Below are 27,152 nucleotides of genomic sequence, written 5' to 3' on the forward strand. Positions count from 1 at the left end.
TCTTGCCTTAAAAATGTGTAATGTTGGTGTGGCTTCCCTGTGACTCTCCTTGGGAATCTTGCTAAAGGACCACAGAACTGAAGTACCTAAGTGACAAAGGGATTCAAGTGACAAAAGTAATCACAGCTCGAAATATACAAGTCTCTTTTTTAAATATCATGATAGAAAATAATATTTTAATAGTAGAATAAGTAAATGTTTTAATACAGTCCCAGTTGATCTTATTATTTACAAAAAAAAAAGCGCTGTATCCTTAAAATAGTTTTTCCAAGAGGCATGTTTAATGTATTTATCCTCAGAGGATATTTAAGTTGTAGAAGGTCTTAGCAATATGATATTTTTTTTTAAACAGTTGAGGGCAAAATGTTGATAAGGCATGACCATTCTGTTGTACTTCAGAGAAGCAGCAAAAAGATCAGCCTGTATATAACTACATCTATCCATCAGCTTTAGCTTGTTTCATTTGTAGATCTTAAGATACAGGCATGACATGTGAAATTACTTCTGACTGCTCCTTTCTTCTCCCCCATTCCTGGTTCTTCTGTGGACCCCTTTGGTCTCAGACATTCCTGGATTGCACAGTTTTTTGGATTTTTTTTTTCTTTTATTTATTGTTTGCTTTTTTGAGAGGGATTGGGAGTTTTTTGGTCTGTTTAAGAAGGGATGATATCATGATACCTATTTCTCCAAGTAAAATATGTAGTTTCCTTGGAAGAAGTGAGGTTTTGGAGTAGATGCAGGCAGCTGGATGATATAACTAAGGTGATTAACTGGAGCTGTTGCCTCCCTTGCATGCTGTTTCTATTTGTATGTTGAAAACATTTATTTCTTTGTTTTGTAAGGGGTTTTTTGTGTTTAAGTGCTGTTTTCAAGTAAGCTTTTAATAAAGTCACATCCTGTATTTGTCACTTTTTTTCTCTCTCTTAAATGTTTCTTATAAATCTATTTGCAGCTGGGTCTCGGGCATCTTACAGCAGCCAGCACAGCCACCTTGGCTCCGAGTTAAGGGCACTGCAGTCTCCAGAACACCATATAGATCCTATTTACGAAGACAGAGTTTATCAGAAGCCCCCTATGAGGAGTCTCAGCCAGAGTCAGGGGGACCCTCTGCAACCAGCACACACAGGCACATATCGCACTAGTACAGGTAGGTGGCTGTAACTTGCATGGTTGTCTTTTTATGAGATATACCTTATTCTTCAGTACTAATTCTTCTTCTCTTTCTGATGTGCTAAACAAAATGTATTATGTGCATGCCGGTCAAACAGAATACCTTGTGCAGATGGCAGCTATCAATAGAACCCCAAAGGCATGCACAAAACGGAGAAATACTTAATGTTGTACTGTATGTATAGTAGGTTAAGCTAATTTGGGGAGGGGGCTTACTCATAAGGAGAGAGAGAATATTTTTATTAATCTTGTATATTGTCTTTCAGAAAAATCTGTTGTCTCTGAAGAAATTGCTAGGGTTTTTTGCTTGCAAAGGTATTCTGTGTGTTGCAAAGGGACTGCAAAGTTCCTTCCACATGAAGCTAAAGGATTGTTCACTAGCTTTTGAAGTGAATCATACATAAATGTTCTTCATCTCTTCTACAGAGGTACACTTACGTATAGGTACACAGACATAAAATTGAACTATGGCATAGAGAAAAGCTGTTAGCATCACTGGCTTACCCATAAATAATAATGATTGTCCATGAAATGCATTGGTGTACAAGTCCTACTTGCAGAATGTCCTCTCAACCAAATGAAATACAGCTGTATGTTGGAACCCACAAATAGATCACAAATCAACAGGGATATTTATGGTATTTAATGCACAAAATAATTAGAGTACATAAATGCTACAGCCAAAATAGCCTAAAGCAGATGTAGAAAGAACTTGCCTTAGGAATTGTAAGTATTTCTGGTGTTTTATCTTTGCTGTGTTGATCAGAGAGGGAAGATTATGTCCATTCTCAGATCACTCCCATTTTCATCAAGAAAAAGTTAAGTGAACTTTTTAGAGCAAGATGCTTTACTTTCTTTTGAAAGTTTATTTTTTTTTATTTTTAAAACCAAACAAGGTCAAAGCTGGCAGTTTTTGCATGTCCAGAAATTTCTATTGCCTTATGCACATTTTGGGTGTTCAGAGTAGAGGAGAAAATCCTTAAAAATAAGTTTTTTCACAGAATTCTCTAGTGTAACAGCTTTATACTTTTTGAAGAACACCATTACACCATTTCCTTCGTGTTAAAGAAACTACCATAGTATATGTTTTGTGTAGAGTCATACATGTATATGAGAAAAGATTACTATTCTTTGCATGAAGGGGACAAGAAGGGCACAAGACCTCTGCCTAAGTCACTGAGCAGCGGAGGCACTGATACTGACTGAAGCAATTATTTATATTGAACTTTAAGCCTCATGTTCCACATGTGGCTGCCTCATATTTCCTATACGATGCTCTTTTTCCCAGCATGCCCTAAAGAGGTTTTCTTGTTTTGCTTGCAAAATATCCCTTGGTTCTCTGTGCTGAAGTAGCAGGCTGTCTTGTGACTGTAATCTTCACAACACCTCCATAAGGAAGGAAACCCTGTCAACATGGACCACAATTATAGTGAATGAAACTGGGACGCAGGATGTTACTGGGTGATACCTGAAGACGGGTTTGCAGAAGGGAAGAGGAAAAGCTAAAAAAAAATACTCTGGTTTGAGTAGCAGAAATGGGCCTTGTGAAGGTGAATTTTGTTTTGCCATTTGGGATATGGATTTGAACATTGCTCCAGGCTCATTCTGAAGAATGACCCCATCAGTCCAGCTTTGTGTTGGGTTGATCCTCCATCACTTTCCCCCTCCACCCATATCATTAGGGTCAGGGGAAATAAAAGCAGGTGGATGTGTGCCAGGCCAGTTATTCTGTTGCTCCGTCGATAGCTGTTAGCTGCAGATGCTGTCAGCCTATCACACAACCTGAAGAGTCAGCCTATCACACAACAGCTGAAGAGCTGTCAGCACTCTCAGGGAATTTCGGGCTGGATCAGATCAGCTCTCAGACTCCTGCCTCTACCACAAATGCCCGTAGGAACATATCCCTTCTGATGGAGACCATACAAATTTTCTCAGATTAGAAGAAAGAAGTGGAAGCAATTCAACTGAAGTTTGGCACATACAACTTTTTATTTCTTTGTTGAGTTGTCTTAAGTGGTTTTTATTGTAGGACTGAATAGCTATTTGTCTTGACTATTTGTTATATGAGGGATGTAGATTGCTGTGTACTCCTTGAAGATATATACCATGGCCTGTATCTTCTGTGTGCATGAGTTGCACCAGGGTGAGAGGCAGTGGTAGGGAGCTTTAAGGCTTCAGTGTGCTCCTTTACAGACCATAGTTCACATTCTTTTGTCAATTACAACAGTACCTTTAATCATGAAGATGGTGCATGCTTTTCCACATCTGACGGAAAAAAAGGGAAGGCAAACTTAGTCTAAGGACTTTGTCCAAAACCTGGATTTTTTTTCTCTGTAGCTAACATTGCCAATTAGAAACAAAAATTATGCTAGTTAGACTTGCAAACCATTTACTTTTGTGTTGGTTTTTTTTTAAAGAGAACATTCTTCCTGACTTTGAAAATTTCACTTTATTTGGAAGATTAAGTGACTCACAGAATGGAAATTTCTGGGTTTTTTTAATATAGACATCACCTCTTTCTCTTTTGTAAGCTCTTAAATACTTATTGCATTCAGGAATGTTTACACAAATAAGGATAAAGCCCACTCAGAGTTTTTCATCCCATAGGAGAATCAACATTCAGTGAGCAGAATTCAATAAGCTAAAATTTCTCTACAGGGTAAACTAAATTGTTTGTTCTATTTACTTACTGGTTGTTTTTTTTGGGGGGGGGGGGTGTTTTGGTTTTTTTTTTTACTTTTGTATTTTCCTTGTATTTCACTCATGAATGAAATGCTTGACTATAGTTCTGCACTAAGGGCTGCATATTGCAGAAGATACAAAAGAGTAGGAGCTTACTGAACATCTCTTACTGGCATAACTTTAGATAGGGTCAGGGTGAATTCTTCCATCACTTTGTCATTTAAATTATGACAGGGTGTGTTACTGTCATGCTGTCTAAGGTAAAAATAATCTTTCAAACTTGACAGCAGTAGATGCATAGGCTTTTTTGGTCGGTAGCTTTTACTTAATCCCTTTTGATCTTCATAGGGTAATGCCTTCTCTCATATAAAAAGTACCAACCCAAATTTCTCTGCTAAAAGTAGCAATAAATGTGAAATTCTACTTATGAAATTGTAATCCACAAAAGATGTGCTTGGAGGGAGTACTCAGACATAATATAAATAATGAATTAATTTACTTACTGAATAGCAACTTGTAATTTGTATTTGTAACCCAACCAAATAACACTAATAATTTTTGTCCAGGCAGGTGCATTACTTACTTTCCTTATAAACCTAAAGGCCTTGCATTATTAATTTAAATCCTAAATTAAAAATAGTAGAGCTAAGCTTATTTGATGGGATGTTTACATGAACACCACTGGCATTTGAAGAGGGCTATTATTTAAGAGGAGTGAAAGATTGCCTTTCAGAGAGAGTGGGACACAGAATTGGTGATCGCTTATTTGCAGATTTAGAAGTTTTGACTAGGGATTTAGTCCTTAGTTATTCATGTTGAACATGAAACAAGTCCAAGCGGGCAGAATCTCGCTATTTTGCAAACCTGGGATTTCCATAGCTTCCTTGAGGAGAAACGAGCTTTGCTGCTGAGGTCCTGGACTGTCAGTGCTGACCTGCAGCAGGGGAGCGTGGCTTCAGCAGTGGTGGGGTCTGTGGGACCAGTTACCATCACCCTCTGGAGGCTGGTGGCACTCTGTTTGGAAGTGCATAACAACACTTGCTTTTGTTGTGGTCCCTCAGTGGAAGAGATAAGCCCTCTTCTGTAAAACAGATGTGATTTCTGGATAAAGTTATTGAAAGCTTTGAAAGAGTGCTGTCCCCCACAGTCTGGGAGGGAAGGGTGGTAAATGGAAGGTCTGTGATTATTCCGAACTCTCTACAAATGGGCTTTATCAGATTAAATAAGTGCTGCTGCTTAAAAGCACTGGTGATGCTGGCTAGCTGTGGACATTTAGATCTCAAAACCTGCAGAGTTCTCATGCTTTGAGAGTGCTTGCTGGCTTCAGGGGCTGTGGGTGAGTATCTTTGTCCTCAGCCTCACATGTGGCAAGGATGAACCAGCAATTACACCGGAGGAGTGAACCTTTCCTCCTCAGCTCTATGAAGGATGTACGCATCGCAGTATCACCAGGGGAACCTTGATGGCCTTGAAGAAAGTTTAAGGATTGCCTCGGGATGTACAGCCTGAGGACAGTCTCTGCCTCTGGCACCTGAAGGTCACTGTGGGGAAGGCCTCGTGACAGACCTCGATCATGGGAAGTCCAGCAGCCTTGTACGGTTACATGGCCAGTTAGCATTAGTTTTGAGTGCTGGGTACATGGAGCTGAAGTGCCTCCTTGATGAGGACAGAGCACTTAAGGCACTGTGAGGACTCTTCTGTGCTTCCCAGAGAGAAGGAGAAATGGTTAGGAAAAGGAGGAGTATGGTCTTTGGTTGATATTGCTGAAATTAAAAGGAGGACTCTGAACTGGAAGATTAACTGAAAGGAGGTTGAATAGTGCAAGGATAAGCAGTCAGAGTTTGCATTGCCTCTGAAGAATGGTTTAGTGTGGGACTTGAAGGGTTTACCAAGCATGCTCTTGCAATGGCTTCTCCATCAGGGAGCATGTGTGGGGCAGGGGCACTCCTGCAGCACTTCTCGTGCTACCTCCAAAGCTGCCTGATGTCCCTGTGTGTGCAGGTAGTTGCCAGACTGCCCTCCAGCTTCTCTGATGGCCTCCTCTCCTTGAGACCAGGTCTCCCCAAGGTTCCTCCCACTGATGCTTGGGTGGTTCCACCAGTGCACCACTGCCTCTGAAGCTGTCTGTTACCAAAAGCTGTGCTGCTGCAGGCAACACCACCTCCTGGGTGCCATGGTGGAGAGTGCTGATCAAAGAGGAGAGGCCTGTGAAATTTGTGATGGTAGGTGCAAACCAGTAACGTGGCTCTTTGCGAGCTGGGTTTCTGTGTGGAGGGAGAGTGCTGTCAGGAGAACCATGGAGAGTCAAGGGGGCTCCTTTTCAGTGGGAAGAGTTACATGTTGCTCCTGGCCGTGGTTTCTGTTCAGGCGCTTGCCAGTGCCAGGGAAAAACTCTGTATTTCATTGTGTTGTGATACGACGCAGGAAAAACGGTGGAAGGTGAGAATTACCATTGTGGTTCTGGGTAGATGCTGTCCTCCTCTGCCTGCCTTCCTGCTCCTTCCTGGTTCTTCATTAGCTGAAGGAAAGGATTCTGCACTGGGGGGATGCCTTAAATCAAACGCTGCTCCTAGTTATTTGTAACATTGTCTTTCTCCTGTAAAAGTGTATCCTGCTTTAGTGGGGTAGGGGCAGCATTTGCTCCCAGAGTTCAGTCTTTCTTCACAGATTACACATGCTGCTGGAGGGATGGGAAGAGGACCCAGATGGCCATGCCGGTGTTTGCTGCTTTGCACTTGGCCCAGGCCTTTGCTGTCCTGGAGGTTAAGCAGTGTCTGAGGCCAAGATTTACAAGGAAAATTTGCGTTCCTTTTCTTATCACTGAGTTGGTGGCTTTCTCACAACATGGCTGGTCTGTTTCTGTCTTCTGCGTCCTTGTTGCATCTTAGGAGGTTCCTGTGCTGAGGATTAGGTCTCTATTCAGAACTTAAAGGAGAGGCAGGAAAACGAGAAGCAAAAACCCCTTTTTCTGCCACCCTGACAGGAACATCCCATACAAAATTGGTTGCACTGTTGGTTTGTTTGGGTTTGTTTTTTTTCAGGGAGCGGAGCTTGCTAGTTTTGTGGCTTGTGGGTGTTCAGATGGCTCCGACCTCTCCCCCCTCTCCTTGTTTGCATTGCACAAGCAAAACAGGGCAGTCCCAGCTCTTCGGTGCCCGATGGCCTCCTGTTCTCAGTTCCAGGTTCACGTGCCGTTCACCCCCACTCCCTGGGAGCTCCCTCCCTCTAGGAAAGGCAGCCACACGCCCAACCCGCTTGAACTTCCATCTTGTTGACCTGGTAGACAGAAGCCTGGCATTGTGGAGTTGCTGCTGAAAAGCTGCACCAGCCCACCAGCTCCTTGCCTCTGCCCTGCCTTCCATCTGCTGCCAGCACAGAAGGGCAGAGACCTCGCCTTGCTCCGGGAGGGAGTGCTGCTCTGCTGCCAGATGGCTCTGCCTTGCCAGCAAGGGAGCCAGCGGTCTGTTGGAACACTAACTGCTGAATAGGTGCAAGTTAATTTTTGTTTTTTCAATTGAGATTTTTACAGCAAGGACAGAGAAGGATGTTGTATGGACTTCTTAATGCTGCTTCCAAACACCCAAGTACTTAATTTGCTGCATGTTTTTTATTCTGGTCCAGCTGAGGCTTTCTTTGATTCTCAACGTTTTGTCATGTCTCTTAGCTCCTTTGCTGTCCCTTACAAAAGGAGCACGAGGCTACAAAGGATGCATGAACTGAGCCAGAGTATCTCATCTTCACAAGACTGTAAATATTTGTCTTCATATGTAATAAAGTATTGGATATGTTTGATATTTTTAGAAGTCATTATTTAAAGGTGAAGATTTTTTCATATTGTGAAGCAATTTTCCAGTATTTGAAAAATTGGCCATATGAAAAAAGTTAGACGTCGGTGTCCTATACTTTACTCTTCTTTCAAAAATAATTAAGCCTCCTTTATTGCAGTTATGTAGCATCGCAAGCTGATAGTGTTTTCCTACATCTGCTTTTACAGATGAACTGTTCTTTAGCCATTTTTAAGGTTTTTAACCTTAAACTCTTAACCTTTAAAGGTTTTTCTTTTTTGGTGGTTATGAAGTAGTTTATAACAGTATTACAGAATCATAGAATAGTTTGGGTTGGAAGGAACCTCCAAAGATCATCTAGTTGACCTGCAGTGAGCAGGGACACCTTCCCAGTAGACCAGGTTGCTCAGAGCCCCATCCAACCTGGCCTTGAACACTTCCAGGGAGGGAGCATCCACAACTTCTCTGGGCAACCTGTTCCAGGATCTCACCACTCTCATTGTAAATACTTCTTCCTTATATCTAGTCCAAATCTACCCTCTTTCAGTTTAAAACTGTTACCCCTTGTCCTATCACAACAGGCCCTGCTAAAAAAGTCTGTGCCCATCTTTTTATAAGCCAGCTTTAAGTATTGAAAGGCCATGACAGGGTCTCCCCAGAGCCTTCTCTTCTCCAGGCTGAACAACCCCAACTCTCTCAGCCTGTCCTCACAAGGAAGGTGCTCCAGCCCCCTGATCATCCTCATGGCCTCCTCTGGACCCACTCGAGCAGGTCCTTGTCCTTATGTTGGGGGCCCCAGTGCTGAACACAGTACTGCAAGTGGGGTTTCACCAGAGCAGAGGAGAGGGGCAGAATCACCTCCCTTGGCTGCCCATGCTTCTCTTGATGCAGCCCAGGATATGGTTGGCTTTCTGGGCTGTAAGTGCACATTGTCACCTCACATCCCAACTTTTCATCCACCAGTACCCCCCAGTCCTTCTTGTCAGGGCTGCTCTCAATCCCTTCATCCCTCAGCCTGTACTGACACCAGGGGTTGCCCCAACCCAGGTGCAGGACCTTGCACTTGGTATTCAGGTGATACCTGAAACAAATACGAGATTTTTTTTCTAAAGTTTGCTTTGAGAAATATCTTTTTGATAATCATTTATAATACCTTATAGCAAGCAGTCCCTTGGTAAGTTGTTCTCTGTAGCCATTTCAAATCACTGAAGTTGGCTTAAAGATGGTGAAAAACATTTAGAAAATCAACACAGCATTCTTATGTTGAAACAAGACTATGTAAAAATGACACTGTGGGACTCCAATTTTAATGTCATGATGAATCCGATATAGAGGGCTTGCTTCACAGCTTTCTACACCTGCAAGGCATGCAAACATAACTTCAGCTCTGGGAATCAGACTCGGAGTTTGAGCCTTGTACATCACCCGTGGCAGTGTCCACAGGGCAGTTTATGTCCTGGTTACCCCACAGCTATCTCATCCTTTCACAGGTTGTGTTAGTACTGCTTCTTGTCCTGGAACCGCAATTTAGTTAACCGGATGTAATTGCAATTCCATAGACTTCAGGTTAATAAGTAAAAGGAATTTTAAGGGGGTTAGAGCGGAAAAAAAATTTCCTATATATATATGCAGTTAGGTGTTTTCACATTCTTACAGTATCAATGAGTGCACTGGTATAGTTTTACTTTTGTTTCAGAGCAGCATCTAGCTATTGATGAAAAGCCACATGTTACATGCTTGTTCCTGTATTACAAATACTTAATCTGAAAGTAAAAAGGGAACCTTCATTTCAAATGTATTTTTCTTTATTTGGCTTTAAAGTTGTCACATCAGGCAAAAAGGAGGAGCAACAGAAAAAATCAGCTTTGAATTGCCCTGTTTGGATTAAATCCTTTGTCTGTTATACTGCTTCTTAAATCTTTATTTAGTTTTTGTTCAGTCCTAAAGTGCAATAGTTAGGTAATAAATACCAAACATCACTTCTTTCTGCTTAGGTTGTGGGTTTTTTCTGGTTGGGGGACAGGTTTGTTTGTTTTGTTTTTTGCTTTGTCACAAGCTGATGTGCTGTGCAGGGGCATACTGTGATGCCACAGCTGCAGATTAATTGAGGATCATCATGCTGGTAAATCACACAGCATGGAGTTCTGGCTATAGGACATAATGTTTTCGGGGAAATTAAAAAGAAAAATTATTCCTACCACTGCATCTCTATTAGTTTGGTAATGTTGTGATAATAGACCTGTATTCCTAACTGACATCCACTTGATAACATTGCTTTGGGAGAGAGAATTATAGGAAACAAGCGGGGAACAAATCTTCAGTACAAAGTAAATTGAGCACGAAATACCTTAGTGATCTGCATAGTGAATAACAAATCACCTCAAAGCAATGCAAAGTCATAATCGCATTTCATTTGACAGATCCAGGGTGTCTGGTATAGTCTTATCTGTGTTACATTCTTGCATATATGTTTTTAGGTGATTCTTTTTCCACGTACAGTGGCATCTTATCTGAGAAAAAATAATTTTAAAAAAATTCTATTTCTTTCCTATTATAATTTTGGCAGAAGTATAATAAAAGACAGTGATCGCTGTGAAGCTGTGGACAAGAGCAATGAGAGAGGAGGAAAGTGGCAGAAGGTGAAAACCCTGCAGAACCACCTTTGTAATGAAGGTGTGAGCAATATCCCCCTTATAGTGGAGAAGCATTTCTCCAAATAAGATACTCATTGCTCCAAAGTATTGAGCCCATGGTTGGGTTCCATAGTGGAATTGTACCCATCTGAAGACAGCCCAGATTCCACTGTTGCTCAGAATGGAAACCTTTTAAAATGGTCAGTATCCACAGCCTCCATCCTCAGTCCCATGAACAGGATACTTCCAGAGACTTGTGGTTTGTCCTGTGTATTTTCTAACTCTTCTATCCTCCTTTTTTAATAGAAGGATGACTTAGAGCGTATCTGAATGCTTCTTAGATGTCCCTTGACTTTTGCCACCTATTGAGGGAGAAATGTGATTATAAAATCTTGGTCAGGGAAGTACATCCCTGTAAATCTCATCTGCCACTACTGAGAAAATACAATGTCTACTCTGTGCCAGAAACTGTCTGTGTATTTATCATCTATTTACTGTACAGGTGTAGTCTTAGGTTAAAGCCCGGTCACGTTAGACTTCAGTAATGCAGGACTATGTTCATTCTCTTTTATTTACTTCAGTGTTGTGTAGAAATACGGGGTTGTCATTCATGAAATAAGAAGCAGTTGAAACACCTTTCATAAATCTTCTTGTAAATCTTTGCAGGAAAAAAAACACAATGCTGTGCCTGAAGTAACTACCCAGTAATGTCTTCAAGATGACTAATGCTTTTGTTAGAGGATCATTCTTTCTGCAGCATTATATTTAAAGGCACTCTTCAAAAATCACCAGCCCTTTTTTTTTTTTAACTCAAGCTGTAAATTTTATTTTTTTTTAAATATAAGACTGTCTACTTTTAGAGGTAGTCTCTTCCTCTATCGTATGTTTACATGCTTACATGGGTTGGAGTTTTTATGAGTACAGCAAGTATTCAAAGATGCTAGCTTTTACTATAATGGGTCCAGCAACTTTCAAACTGTCATTTTCATAAGTTAGGTTAATGTTTAAGGTGTACATATCATATGGTCTGGCACTGGAATACAAATGTGGTTAACTTAATAGTAAAATAACTCTCTAGAGTTGAAACTATTAATTAATGAAGCTGAAGCTCAGTAAGGTGTTCTAAAAAATTAGTAGCCATTTTATTACTTAGGATTATAGTGTACTAAATAGGAAGAAGTCAAAATCTGAAGAGGACACCCATGTGCATGATGGATTTAGCATGATGCAGTGCAGGCTGTTAATCTGTTATTGTCTCATAATATTTATACTTTTTTTAATAACGATTGTCACTACTGTCCATGTGTTCTATTTTATGTTGTCCAGCTGGACAGGAAACTTTTAACAGAGGGTTTTCAAGAGAAGGTGAATTTGGAGTGAAACCAGACATTTAGTTGCAGTAGGCTAGTCTATAGGCAGTAGTATGGTCTATGTGTTTTTGCTGTGATTGGGTGATCATTATGGTCATTATGTCCCATGAGCACAATGTGAAACTGTGTAGCATTACAAAGAGGAGGAAATGTGTATGTCTTGCATAGTGCTATTGCTCAGGGTTGAATTTCATCTCGTGTGAGAAAACTGGCATGATGAATTTTAGTATCTCAAATTCTGAAAGAGCATTTGCTTTTAAGGGCCTTGGCAGTTGTTACGTTCTCTGTTTAAATGCTCATGTAACAAATAAATTAAACTGCATGTTCTCCCCAAATTGAGGGATGCCACTCAGAGAAACAAGAGGCAATCTGAGAAAAGATCTTGGCATAACACCTTTAGCAGCCAAAGTTGGCATCTGATTATCACATTATGTGAAAGCATCACTTTTTTTGTGCAGAGCAGCATCACTGAAACATGCTAGATGCTGAGTCTGAGAATGAAAGTTGCATATATTAGTGGAGATTAAAATCTGGCAGACTTAAAATGCTGTCAGTTCCTAGAGGTGGAAGGGAGTATTATATTTTTTAATACCGAAAACTTGAAAAACATGGCTTCTGCCCTGTTTGGTTGTAAAGAAGGAAAGAAATCACTCCTGTCTTGAGTCAGAGAGTTGAGAATCTGAAATAACTGAAAACATATAGTTGCTTGAGCATCCTAATACCTGCACAAAACCTTGGTGTCCCCTCAGACTAGATGGATTTCAGAATGATGCTTTAGCTATATATGCTTTTGAGATACAGGCTGTATTACTGTGATGGACACCCTGTAACTCTGGAACCTGATGGTGGAAGACGACTGAAGGGAAGGATATAGGATTTGAGAAGGTTGGATGTGGGGATGTGAGGTTGGTCACACAGTGAAGCCTTGTAATAGAACTGGCTGTGGCAGAGGTTGCACTTCAGGTTTCACTGAAGTCGCATCAAGCACAGCTGCAAATAAACTTTGATCGGAAGTCATTCATATCAGGCACCTTATCTATTGAACTGAAATACAGATATCTTAGATACAAACTCTGTCACCATTGCTGCTCACTGAATTACTTGTCTACCTATTTCTTCATTAAAATTTGCTTCAGAGGTGTAAAAATCTTTATATAGGTGACTTTATTCATAAGGTATGTATTTGCTTCCACTGCTAACCCTAACAAAACTAGGTGCAAGCTAATCACATACTTGAGTCCATAAATAAAATAAGTACTAGTAAAGAAATACTAAGTCTAAATTGGTAATTAAAAATTATTCCATATGCTACAGGTCAGGCAATGGCAGCTATAAGTCTTCCCCGCAATGGAACTGTTCAATAAAAGGGAAAAGAGGTATGTATTTCAAACAAAAAATAAGGGTGAAAAGGAAACTAAGACACAGACAATGTGAGAATGTACGAACTGAAGTGGAGTAATATAGACAAAAGGAGTCTTCAAAGTGACCAGACACCAGCTGTTCTCTAAAGAGACGAATAGCTCAGAAATCGAGGAAGCAGTATTTTCTTTCACCAATTCTTTCTTCATTGTGGAAAAACATCAGTTTCTAAGCAAAAGAACATTCAGCCTTATTGTAACAATTAGTGTCAGATCTAAAGAACACTCTTAGAATATCAAAATGAAAGGATACATCACTGCAGTAGCAACTTCAGTTCTTCAGTCTTCAAAGATTGTCAGTTTTTGCACTGGAAGAGGATATATTGAACATGACAATATGCAGAGCACAAGTGATGTTTCCTTGGTTTCTATGGAGCAAGGAGCTGTTCTGGAAAACAGTGGCATGTAAATACAGCGATGGTCAGGAGGTAATTTTAAGATTTTTGAAAGAATCAAATCACAAATGGCTAATAATTCATCAGTGGGGTATACAATCACTTTGAGCATGTTTATGATCTTCACTAGGCTTAGTACTCTGCAACTGCCAGCAGTGGGAATCAACCTGTTAACTAATTCAGAGATGCACCGAGTACTTCCCATAGAAGTAATAGCATAGCAGCTAAGCAGCTACCTCTGGTTTTGAAGATGAGATGGGAAAGTATGAACAACGTAAATCTCCTGTGATGCCATCTGGAAGAGACATGGATGTTGCCTTGATAAAAAGGCTTCCTTCTTGCCTTGTCATGGAAACATCTGATGGTAAAAATGTTACTGAATACATGGCTGCAACAGCATCTAGACACTAATTACGAGTAGGTGTGACAGCCAGGTATAACCAGTACCAGAGGAAACTGTGACTAACATGTTTGTGGGTGGAAAAGAGACCTTTTTTGCTAAGTACCATGTTGTTCAGTATCTGTTTCTTTTGTTTGCTTGTATTGCCCCTGTATGGCATGTTATGTTCCCTTAAAAAGGCATACCTGGTACAGGAGGGAGACTGCCTGTTTGCCATGCCCAGCTGTTGAAGGTGCTGACCTGAGCATGGTGGAGCTGACTGGAGGGAAGGAGGTTGTATTTCCCCTGATATACACAAAATATGAACATCTGGAGAAAGCTGGAACCAGCAGAAAATTAGGGGGAAGAAGGCTAGCTGAGTCTGTGAAGCAGAACTGGAAATCACTGAGGGGGAAAGGACGTGGAGGTAACAGAGGGAAGGAGGCTTTTCCAATTGACTGTGTGGAGTTTGATGCCATCCCGGAAGCCCTGAAAGGTTGATGCATTGAGAGCAAAGGCTGGCTGGATGGAGAAGAGCCCATCCTGTGAGGGTGCAAGGAAAGATTTGCTTACAGGTTTTTTTTCTTTCTCTCTGGCTGAGAATTTGGAGACTGGAGTTTTGATTGCAAGATCAGCAACTAAATAGCACAAAATAAAGAGTGGGAGAAGTGAGGGAGGAGAAAATGGAAAACAAGAAGAATAGAAAGTTGCAGTAGTTTTGACTGTGTTTCTCCTGTTTTGACTACAAGAAGTTATGTAGTAATGTTGCCAAGCTGCACAAGACTTCTGTGGTGTCGATATCTGCGCAAGGTCCTGAGTATTTTAAATCTAAATCAAAGCCTTGTATCTTGAAATCCTTTAGAGGTTTTTTTTTTTTGTTCTGCTCTCAGTTTGTGTGTTTAAAGTATGAAATGAACAGAGGATATGATAATGCCTTCATAAAATCTTAACTACCTTAGAGGTAGTTGCTAATATCAGTTATGGGTTATTACTCTTTCAGTAAATATTTCAGGATCTCCCAACCATGTATTTCTCTTACATTTCCAATGTGGAAAAGTGCTGCTAAAAGTAACTGCTAAACAAATTTATTATTATTATATATGTATTATCATACATCTTGAACAGTGTTAAACTTAACTGCTTGTGCTTGTTACTTTGGATTGCTGATTTGCTCCTAGCTTGATTATAATCTACTTGGTAAAACTTTTATTGCAAAAAAGCTGGTGCATGCTCTAAAACACTCACGTAACATTTAGAGATAAAAAGTGTTTGTATCTCCCAAACTAGATGAATTCTGTTTCCTAATTGACAGAGAATGCACTGTGTTATTTTTATGGTGTTTTGGATGGGAAAAGTATCTGGTTTATAAATCTCCTATATATTTGCTACCAACAGAATGCACTGCATTTGTATCATTTATGAACTCGTGGAGGGATGGTAGACATAGAAAGGACATCTTACTGGGATCAAATTTTCAACTTTCACATGAGAGTAAGAATCAACTGCAGGTGCAAATCAGTGAAGAAAAAAAAAAAAGAAAAAAACCTAAAGAATTGTGAAATCTGTGAGAGGCACAAGGAGAAGGTTAACACAGCAGCTGAATCTCTAATACAGAATAATAAGAGGAAAATTTTGCAAGGTAATATCCACAAATCAAACAGCAGCATCAGCCAAGCAATATAAGTCTCATAAATCACAAGTTTACCCTCTCTGAAGGTCTGATCCTACGTATGTTGACTGGGCAAAATGCCCTCTGACTTCTAGAAAGTCTGAACCTTTTAGCAGTTCTTATGTGAATTTGGTCTTCCTAAGATACTTAGGTATGGTGCAGTAGCATCCTTGCCTAAATCAACGTCTTCTTGCTTTTTGGATTTTGTTAATTGTTTCTAGAGCTGTCACAGATTTTAAAAGAAGATACAAAATCTAAAAGTGAATTTCTAAGTTGAGTATCTCATTATGAGCCTGTGAGTATATTTAGTCATACACCTAAATTTTCAGCATTAATATAAAAGTTGCTATATCTTTGTTAATGCTATGCAAAAGCCGTAGAAAATTATAAAGGCTAGGTTTTCTGTATGCTGTTTCTTCAATCAAGAGAACCATAATCAGGGCGTACATCAGGTCTTTGGAGGGTTTTCATTATAGTTAAAAAGGGCTTTTCTTTCTCTTTGGCAAGGATTTATAAGAACATATTAAATATCTGTGTGGTACCCCAGACGCTCTGTTTTTTTGGGATGTGATTTTGGTGCTTCGGTAGTGAAAGGTTGAGGTGATACAGTATTTTTAAGGTATTAATGACATGCCAGATTAAAACAAGATCTTAAATCTTTAGGTGACAAACTGAAATCTCTTCACTGAGACTGTAGTTCTGGATTTGCACAGTGCAAAATGCTCACTTTGGAAATTCTCAGTGAAACCCTTTTCACAACCCAAAATTAAAATTCTCCTCAAGCATGGTTCTTACGCTGAAGTTTAAAATGTCATGGAAGTATAGAGATTTACTGGCCTACTACTGAGCATGTTATTTGCTATAGTCAGTATCTGCAAGCTGCAGCAGAGTGGGTGCTGTGACCCTCCGTCAGTGCAAGCCTTGTCAGCGTTGCAGGCTGTGGTCTGTACAAGCCCCTCTCATGTGCATGGAGTGGGGTGCTTGGAAGGGGCAGCCAATTGCCAGTTGCCCTCTCCGTGTGCCTCTGCAAGGCCACTGTGCTGAGCAGTCCCTGGAAGGAGCTGTGGATAGGCTGATGGGTGCAAAAGGAGCAGAGCAGAACTTGTGAGATGTATCTGTCATCAACCACTGAATTTCCATCTAAGTTTTTTAAAAGTGGGGCAGCAGTCACTTATTAAAAACAGTGCTTACATGGGTGGTCACTTGGCAAGGCAAGATACAGTGTAAGTAAGATTTTGAGGCCTTTTATTTCTTTGATTTTAATCTTGATCTCCTTGTAAGTTCTGGGACTTTTGAAGACCAGGAGCAGATCTAGTTTGTGGACACCTTTACCTCCAAGCTTCTTGTTAAACCAACAGGGTGTCAAGGTGTCCACAGAACTAGACCTGCTTCTTCAAAGGTCACAACGTGACTGTGGTTTTGCCTTTATGCAGAAGAAGAATAGGGTCCACCGTAGACCCAGGGTAATAACGTGACTTGGCCATGATCCTGCTTCAGCCAGGACAGATCCCGGGAAGGCTGGGCTGGTGGCTGGTGCCGAGTTGGGGGAAGCAGCCCATTTCTCCAGAAACAGCACTTCTGTTAACTCCTGTCTTCCCTTGCTGGGACAAACCCCTGATCCTTGTCAAAGTAGTATTGTGTCTTACCTATGATGAGCTGATTCTGGTTGAGGTGTAGGTGGTTTAGATTTGAGAGGAGAGTCAAATGTGAAAGTTAAAGAAAGGGGTAAGTGTCTTCAGTTTAAAAACATGTAAAAAGGTTTCATGACCATCTGCAAATATAGCTGGTACATGAATGCTTTCTGGGCCACTCCAAGTGTGTGTCTTCTGGATGCCCCTGTGCTCAATGAAGGCTTGCTCTTGCTGGGCAAGGCAAATGGACTTCTGATTTTATTTATTTTAATAGACATAGTCACTATGGCTTTGCTGTTTTAATAGCTAAATAGAAGAGAGATCTCAACAGATGGAAAGTTTGCCATAGCCTAAAGAGCTACACTACAGTCAGTAAGTCTGGCTGACAAAAGGGTTTGTTAAAGCAAGAGTAATGTATTGGTAGGAGATGGCTTTGCTTCAATTCTACATGAAGCTGTTAGTGTAAAAATGTCTGCTAAAGCTTAACCCGTCGACAGTCCATGAAGGGGGCTGTAGTCAAGTTACATGTAAAAGTTCTTCTAAAGTGTTAGTTGTTTGGGTTTTGTTTTTTCTTTTAATTGATCTGGGTAACACTGGCCAAACAAGCTGATATGTGAACGTTTAACTAAGTCATATATTTGTCTCATTCTCATATTCTGACTATGGCACTTCTGTGTTCATTGTGATAAAATTCAAAAGGAAGTAACAGACTGCTAGGAAGATAATTTGAGAAATGAATCGGAGTGACTCAAAAAGCATGTAGGTGTTAGGGCAACAGCTAGTTTCAGTTCATAAAAATACCTATTTTGATAACAAGACAAAAGAGAAAATAGAAAAGTTTTCAAAGAATTTAAAAACAAACACGATTTCCATCGAACTGTCTTGCAAAGAAGAGGAAGGGAAATGCAGTGGAATATTTTGCAAAGCAATATACATTACAATGAAGTTCTTGTCTTCAGCAGTATTAGCGTCGTAGGGTTTTTTGCAATTCCCCACGTGTCAAAAACTAGCAGCATATTCTGCAGAGTGGCAGTACTTAAGAGTATGCTGTGTCAGTATACAATTACGTTTTTGCTTTTTCACTTGAAAATACTTCCAGTATTTTCTCTGGTTTTTTTTACTCTTTTTCTCACAAGGCACCAAATTTTGATTTTGAACTGTGTGTATTTTCTGTTAAAATGTGATGTTTCCCTTGTGTATTCCTAACACTGAATTTAACATGCTCTGTGCATGAGATGTTTCAATATGCTAGTACTGTTATTGCATTTTAACTGATGCAATTTTATGAAAAGGTCTATATGTGTCTTATTACTCATTTCTTAAGGAAAAGCAGTACTTCTAAAATGTTGCTATATAAGTTAATGTAATCACAGAATCAAAGAGTGGTTTGGGTTGGAAGGGACCTTAAAGATCATCTAGTCCAGCCCCACTGCCATGGGCAAGGACACCTTCCGCTAGATCAGGTTGCTCAAAGCCCGGTCCAGCCTGGCCTTGAACACTCCCAATGATGGGTGATCCCACTTATCTATCTTTGTAACAAAGTTATAAGATAATACTTGTTATTGTAAAATTATGTCCTTCAGAACCATAAGAAAAAAATTAGAATTGAGGGGAAGATTTGATACAAATTTAAAATTTTCGGGTGTTGTAACTTTGACAAATACTAGGTCAGATAACACTGCTGTAATTGTATTTAAAGCTCACTGTATTTCATTTGCTGACACTTTGAGATAAAATGTTTAAAGTCCCTTTCATGGACCTATAATATATTAAATATTTATTTTCTTAAAATGTAAATGTGCATGTTAATAAGAAATTATTGAGAAATCTATTATGAAAACCTGCCTCTTTAATACGCGGTTTTGCCTACAGTTTAACATATGATTTTCACCCAGCTAAAAGTAGTCCTGGACCCGGGCCCACTCCCGTTGGTGAAAGTATTCTTGTTGTCTTGGGACAGGGGGAAACGGGAGCCACCATGAGATCATGTGCCACTTCAAACAGCCCGAATTTCCTTCTGAGCAGAGCCAGCATTTAATTTGTATTTGTTTCCAGGCCAAAGATCATGTGGATATTGGTCCTCGGCCCCTTACAGTGATAAGCCACTTGCCATTGACTGGACTTTAGTTCAGAAATACTGCATGTTTAATAAGAATCATAAAGCAGACTGGATCTCTAGTACATGGTGCTGTAACAGAAAGATAATGGGCTACAAGAGAGATTAATAAGATTTTTGAGTCACAAAAGTGTTAGGTCAGTTTAAATCTATTGGTTAAGCAGCTCAAAACCGGTAATGCATTAATCTTGAGCTGTGGTGTATGAGCACAGCCATTGCTGGCATGCATTAAGACATCCACGTGATCACCTTGTGCTTAGCTCTTTTTCAGACTGAGTTAGCAGTATCAGTCCCCTAAGTCTTACTTAAGGTGAAATGCGCATAAGAACATTTAACAAAGAGTAGGCAGGTGTCTGGTTTTACCTGCTTTATGGATACCAGGGCTACAAATTTGGGATGGCTATGCCTGTCTGTTTCTTCTGCCATAAAACCATCTGTCTCAATTTGGACTCTTGAGCCTGGTTTGACCCTCCTTTTGCTGGTGGATCTGACTGATTCACACCCTTGTAAGGTCTGGAAAAGCCTCACTTGGTGGTGGTCGTGAGTCTTAGCTTGACTATTCCCATGCTGCTTCTGCACTCTTTTCATTTCAGGTTAGTGCAGTTAAAACCCCAAGTGAAAAGCACTGCTACGGTCTGTTTAACTGGTGTAAAAGTCTTCTAGTCCAGAAGTGGCATGTCATTTAGAAATTCGTTTGACAAGTTATTTACTTCAATGGTTTTGAAAATGACAATGTTGTTTGTTTTTTTTTCTCATGTTTTTTTGGACCCTTGTTTTATATGTGTGTGTTTTTTTTTTTCCTCTGCCTAGACCTGGTTAACCATTTCTGTGAACAGGTCCTCAATTTTTTACTTTGTCCCTACTTTCCTGTCGTAGCCCCATCTTCCCCTGGTGTCGACTCCGTACCCTTACAGCGCACAGGCAGTCAACACGGCACACAGAACGCAACAGCGACCTTCCAGAGGGCCAGCTATGCGGCCGGCCCAGCCTCCAATTACGCAGACCCCTACCGACAGCTGCAGTATTGTCCTTCTGTTGAATCACCATACAGCAAATCTGGGCCAGCCATCCCACCTGAAGGGACCTTGGCTAGGTCACCTTCCATTGATAGCATTCAGAAAGATCCCAGGTGGGTGAAACCTTCCTTGTCTACTATTTCTTGATCATGCAGAGGTTTGTAATGGCAGTTTGCTTTGTATGTTTTTGCTGTTGAATATCAAAAAAAAAAAAAAAAAGCCAAAACCCTCTGATTGTACATGAAAGATTTTGTTTGCATAACAACTTTGTCCTAATGCTTTGCCTTGGAAGGCTCTCACGAGCTCTTCTGTGAAACGAAATTATACGTGTGGTCTTGAACGTGTGTGTTTAGCCTGCCTGCAGTAGCACCACCCCTCAAAAGCTTATGGAAAGTAATTTTGTCAGAAAATGGGAGGAGTGGTATGACTGTTTTGACTCTGTAACCATTACAGACTGAATTTTCAAGTTTCTCCTTGGGCAGAAGTTGTTACAGTTCTTGGTTTGTCTGCAGTTAATATTCATAAAAGCTGCAGAAAACGATGTTCTGGTATTGTGCAATGAGACAGCAATGTGGAAGCAACACTTAATCAGGCTTGTGCTTTACCCTATGTGTTGTGCAGGCTTCCAATGCCAGTACGTGGTAACAAGATGTATGTATTACAGGTTTGCAGAAATGGTTGTTACTGTGCATGCTTTTTAAATACATAGTACAACTTTTAATGTTGCTATGAGGCATGACCATCCTCCTATACCTAGGGAAGGTGCAAGGAGGAAGCTTTATAGCCATACGTACCCCAAGCAGGCAGATTATTAGAGAGAGAGAGAGTTTTCTGGCGAGTGATTTGACTTCCATGATAATGGCAATGGAAATGCTAACTGTAATCCTCAAATCACTTGGTGATTTTCTTCAGTTTTCTGATGGAAAAGAAAGCAAATCTCTTTGGTAACTTAAGTTTAAACTTGTTGAAAGTGTTAATTTATACAGGGTTTTTCTATGGCAGATGGTGTGGTTTATTTATTTTTGCTATGTGTAATTTAATGATAGGAGAGCCCAAAAATTTGCCCCCAACAAAAATGCTGGAGGTGTTTAAGCAACAATTTGAAAAGATTTCTCTCCCTGCATTAAAAAAGCAAATACAACCTGATCTCTCTACTTGTTTAGCATTACAGCAGTTCTCTCTCTCTCTCTCTCTCCAGCTGTGAACACAACAACAGCTAAATTTTATGGCACATCAGAAACATCACTGCTTGCAGCTACTTCTGCCATTGCAGAGTTTTACTTATTGAGAAAACTTCTGCTTTAACCTTTTTTTTTCCCCCTTAGCTTTTCCTCCAGAAAGTTGAAAAAATATAACTTGAATTCCTCTCCTTCTTCCCTCTACCCTAGAGCAAGCATTGGTAACCAGAGGGAAACAGTCTTTTTCTGAAACCTTGGTATTTTGATATATTTGTATTCCAGAACATAAAAGCCCATGGAGAAAAAAGAGCTTTGCTCTGTAATTGTCTCTTGTTCAGACTTAAAGAACATTACATTAGGAGTGCAGTAAACCAGAGGAGAAATGACTGTAATCTATATCAAATGTTCGTAGGAGAAGCATGATGATGTTGAAGGCACTACTCCCTGTAGGCAGGAAACACATACTTACGGTACTCTACAGGTCCTAGACAATATCTTCTTAAGAAAAGGTTATCTCTGTTTAGTTGCTCTGCTATCACTTTGCAACTGTCAGCCAGTTAACGTATAGGATATGTGCTTGTAAAAGAAGATTTCCTCTTGCAAGATTTTCATTTGCCTGCTTTTTGGTTCTTTCTTGTCTTGTGATACCATTTGTGTTTTCATGAATACTGATTTCTGTAGGTAAAGCAGAAGTGAGCAGGTATAAATTGAACTTCATAAACTCTTTAGAGGGGATCATTAAATATTATTACTAATTACTATTAGATGGACTGGGATTTTACAAAATAACTTTTGTAAAAGAGGTTTGCATGACTCTTGATCTGATTCATTTGATCCATGGGCTGTGTGCATGGTGTCTTTTACTCAGTATTGCTGCCCTTACTTGTTGGTTCGAATAACTTTTATAAAGAAATGTCAGAAGCACACCTGATTATGTTATGCCTTAGTCCCCAGAAGCTACAGTCCACCAGACTGGCTTGTGAAACTATCTGTGGCCTACAGCAGTTGCTGCTATTGGAAAGACATTGAAAAATTGGAAGGAGATTGGATGAAAGCAATAAAAGCAATCAGGAGACTTTTAACATGTTGATTTCCATGGATAGATTACAAAAAAATGTGGATAAATGACAAGTGTGGAAAGGAGGGGACAGAAGACTTTCCAGATGCTTGAAAAAATATTACGGAAGGACAGAAATTATTTAGGGTAGCACATGGGAGGTATAATTAGAATTTAGGAAAAGGAAAACATGGCCCGAATACAAGAAGGACTTTAAATGGCTGTGTTTAGTTGCATTGTGTTCCTCAGAGGGTTATTGTTTATACCTTAAGCAGCAAGAAAAAAATAAACGTGTTCCTCAGCAAATGGAATTTGTCAACTGATAAGTTTTGAGTTTCATTACAGACGTATTGCTCCTTTGGTTGGCTGGTTGGTTGGGATTTTTTGTGACTGGCACGAATCGTGGAGGGGAATGGCAGGCATCATTTTCAGATACTGAGCCTACCTGTCCAACCAGAGGTCCAAACAAAGGCTCACTGGCAGAGGAAAATCTGCAAGACAAAAGCATACTAATTGCAGGCTTTTGATTAGTGTTTGCTATGTATCAGTCAGCTCAAGATGAGAAATAGATACCCAGAAGAGAATGTACTGATCCTAATAAGCAATTAGAGTTCCTAAAACTGAACATTATTTTCTGGAATCTTCAGTTCAGGCGGAATTTTCATCTGAAGTCCCAGAAAAATGGTTGGCAGGCACAGATGTAGTTGACAATTTTTTCCATTGTTTTCACCATGTAGTTTGGATTACTAATACTCCAGTTTTACATATATGTTCTGAGCTGACATTTGGTAAATGAAATTTTAGCTCAACATCTGTTCTACATCATCCAACTGTCATAAAATGCAGTTTAATGTTCATTAACTTAAAGTTTAGGAGAATACTGTTTTTAAAAAGTATCAAGATATTTATTATCAAGTTTGTGGTAGGGGATAATTTTTAATTTACACAGGTAGACTGTAGCTGATACGAGCTCATATAACAGGTAGTAAAAACTGTATACATCTATACTGGTGGAGAGTCTGAGGCTTTGTTATTTAAAAAGGAAATAAGCCCCTTATCACCTGTCAGAAATAAAACTTAAGTTCTGCATATGGAAAATGGAAGAGCTGAATATCAAACATAATTTACGGTTTGATTCTTCAGAGCATTGTTTTATGTTTATTTCATGTCAAAAAATGAAGAGAAATACATAGTAGGGCTGTGATATAAACGGTTTCATGCCATAATCTCTTACATGAAAAAGTGTCATAGGGAGGGAAAGAATACAATATTTATTTTCTAATTGTTGTCTTGCTTTTGGTTCCTGCTGAACTGTGAATGAGAGAAGTCATGAGTATTTTAAGGTGTCAGAAATATATGTTCAAGTGATGTTTTCCAGCCTACTTTCATTTAGGGAAGATTAAACTGTCTCTTGGCACCAACAAATTATCTAAGGTTTGTCTATTCCTAGAGTTTAGGGGAACTGGGGAGCCCTAGAAATGTAAGTGCCGGTATCCAGTTGTCAGTCTGTGTGCCTTCCAATTTTTACTCCAAAATACAAACCTGACAAATGTGTGTAAATTATTTAATTTTTGCAGTTTTAACCTAGTAAGAAACCATGTACATGTACAGCTGCTGATAAATCACACTTGCTACATAACAGATGAAAAACACATAATTTTCACATCCTTCAGTTAAATACATATCAATGAAGTTTTGCAGTAACAGTGGTTTTGCTTGTTTTTGAATTCGCTGTGTCTGGTTTGATGTGTTGAGTCAGCCTGTTTACTTCATTGTTTTGTGATTTCTCTTCTTACCAGTTTTTATTTACATGCCGGTATACACCCATCTTCTTCTGCAAAGAAGCTGGCAAGACGCTGAGTTAACAGCAAGCATTATGTGGAATACGCTCCATTAAGGCTCCGAAAATGAACAAATGTCCATTTTCATATTGCATTGAATTATATTGAACTACACTTACAATTTTCCGTTGTAGCATCCTCTTCCCCAAGACATGTTTCAGAACATTTTAAACTATTTATTCAGAAGAAATGGGGTAACTTGGTGAATGAAGCTATAAAGGGTTCATTCTTCATTATAGAGCAGACCACAATATTGATTGGGCTTTTGTTTAAAGCAAACAAACAAAACACACAAAAACCCCAAAACCAGTAGCAGTAGAATCATGTTGCAACTTTTTAAAACCAGCTATCTCGTAGCGGTTCTCACCTTTAGAATTTTCTGAGTATAGGCCAGCATAGAGACAGAGTTTTCCAGGTATTGCATATTTTAACTGTAATACCCTGAAATGTTTCTGCTCCATTCTGCTCTTTCAGAGTCAACTTTCCATTTCATTACCTCTACTGGCCTTAATTTCCTCCTAAGCAGAAGATGATGATGCTGTCTGTCTATCTTACAAATTTTTAAACTGGCTTCCTTTTGACTTTATGAAAGGAAATAAATTAGAACAGAACATTTTGTGTGAACTGTAAGTTTCATCCTTTTTTTTTCTTTTCTTTTTTTTCCCCCAAAAAAATGCTCCGTTTGCAAAATACGAGCTAGAGAGCTTTCTTTTTCTGTAGGAAAAGTGATAAAAGTAAAATAAACTCTAGTTAAATTTCTGTGCTCCAGTAAAACTGCTTATAAGATTAGCACATAGAATTTGGAACATGGCCTACTAAAAGATAAATGTTTCTGCAGGAGTCTTCAACATATATTTAATCTCACTTTGTTCCAAGGATTGTCTCAGTGTTAATAGTGTTAGTCTACTGTAAATTTGAATAGCAGCCAGGCACTTGAGCTGTGTAATGAGGTAAGAAAACAACAGGGTAAACCTGCATGTGGGGGAGGTTGGACGTCTTGATGGGAACGTGACTGGTATCTTCTTTGGGAAGGGTTGTCACCTTCAGAAAGAAACTTCTGGTGGAGTAGAAGGCCTTGCCATGACCACAGTACAGCTGATGACAACACTGTGCAGCACTGCTGTGGTCAGTCCTGAGATTTGGGTTTGGCTTTTCAGAATCCAGAGGGCTGTTGGTGGTGTTGGTGGGTCTCTGGTGTAACTCTCTGACCCAAGACGTAGAAGACTGAAGTTCATATTCCTGCTCTGGATGAGACAGAACAGGCTTGGAGATGTACCTTCCCACTTTTCTATGATACAATGTGTGATAGGCAGCTCTTCTTTTCACTCAATAGTTTTCAAAGGTGCCTCTTACCTTTATCTGAAATTAAGGGTAAAGTAAAAGGGAAGGTGATTCTCCAAAGGTGTGGGAAAAGCCATGGGAAGCGTATTTCTAGTGGATCTGAGCATGTAAATATTTGGCATTGTAGGCTTACCTCCCGAAGTAAATGGTTCAACTTCCTAGATCCTATTAACTCCCTGCTAAGAATTTTTTGCATCAGATTTACATGGGCCAGGCCCCTTGTGTTGGTAGAACCAAGCAGATGGTGTTTGAGAGCACTCATTTTGTGGCTCTGTGTTTAAGTATATCTTTCATTTAGCAAGGAAATACCTAGTCTATTTTCCCTATGTAAAAATTGTACAGTCTCTCAGGCTTTAGTGAATACTTCTTTGAGTATGAAAAGCTGACCTTAAAATAAAATGGAAGACTAAACAGCATAAAAATACATGCAATTCAAGAATAGCGAGTCTAGGGCAAAGTGCAATTCCTCATACAGATCCTTTCTACATAGAAGGCATGAATTTTTACTCAGTGCACAAAATAGTGTTGAGAAAACATAGCAGGTATGATTAAAAAAAAATAAAACAGCAATCTGTTTCCCCTTCCTGCTGTAGGTAACTAAGGATGAAGCCTGCTTTCTTAAAGTAGGTGAGGTGGGAATCCATAGACTGTCCTACAGTCTGTTAATTTGGGATTTCAGGAGACTTACATAGTTGGAAACCTTGGCTGGAAAAGACTTTTGTAGAGAATGTTTAGTTCCAGCTTGAGCATGACAAAATAAATGAGGAGCTAACTGGTCCATGCAAGTGTCAACTTGTGGTGAAATAGAGGAGTGGCCCCCAGAACTTGGAAAAACTTATTTTTGTGTGTATTTGAATCACAGAATGATCACTGTATGTGGCAACAGTTTCTGTCTTTCCACTGTTTACATTGAGGTGGTTTATAAATGGCTGGGGAGGCACTGGGCATAGGTGGGGTCATTTCACAGTGCAGCAAATGCAATTCAGTATGCACAACAGCATCCACCTGTATTTGCTATTTTTTTTCTCTCTAGAATTTGCCCCATGTTGTTTAGCAACCTCCTTTCTCCTGGGAGAAATGCTTGGGGTCAAAAACAAACAAACAAAAACACAAAAGCCCCTGAAGTGTACTGAAGGAATAAAGTGTGCTTTTAGCTCATGAAGCAGTAGCACCCACTTCCTCTCCTCTGTGACTAGTACCATTTTATTGACAGTGCAAGAGGCCACTCCGTTTTGTTGCAATCCAGTCTTTAAAGAAATCTGATCCTATCATTAACAAACCTGCCCTACTGTAATCACAGAACATCACAATTTCGGTATATCACAGTAACACGACGGTGCTGGTCCATGTAGTTTGAATAATGAGTCTGTCCAGAAGAGCTTACAGTTCCTAAGCCATCAGCAGAGTAGAACAGGTTATATGTAGCCAATTTATTTGGTAGGTTATTTATGCAGTATACAGAGTGTAATTT

General features: G+C 39.7%; 1 protein-coding gene across 8 annotated transcripts in view; it reads left to right on the top strand.

Moving 5' to 3' along the window:
- The window catches only part of CTNND2 (catenin delta 2), a 700,247-nt gene that overhangs the window by 434,759 nt on the left and 238,336 nt on the right, over window positions 1–27,152 (top strand). For 7 of the 8 annotated variants that reach the window (XM_074874348.1, XM_074874370.1, XM_074874359.1 and 4 more), the window contains 2 exons: window positions 953–1,147; window positions 20,125–20,377. In XM_074874348.1, coding sequence (XP_074730449.1) covers window positions 953–1,147; window positions 20,125–20,377 — 448 coding nt within the window. Of the gene's footprint in view, window positions 1–952; window positions 1,148–20,058; window positions 20,378–27,152 lie in introns of all 8 variants that reach the window. The other variant, XM_074874338.1, reaches the window with a different exon arrangement.

This window comes from Strix uralensis, chromosome 1 (genome assembly GCF_047716275.1).
Source record: "Strix uralensis isolate ZFMK-TIS-50842 chromosome 1, bStrUra1, whole genome shotgun sequence".
NCBI lineage: Eukaryota > Metazoa > Chordata > Aves > Strigiformes > Strigidae > Strix > Strix uralensis.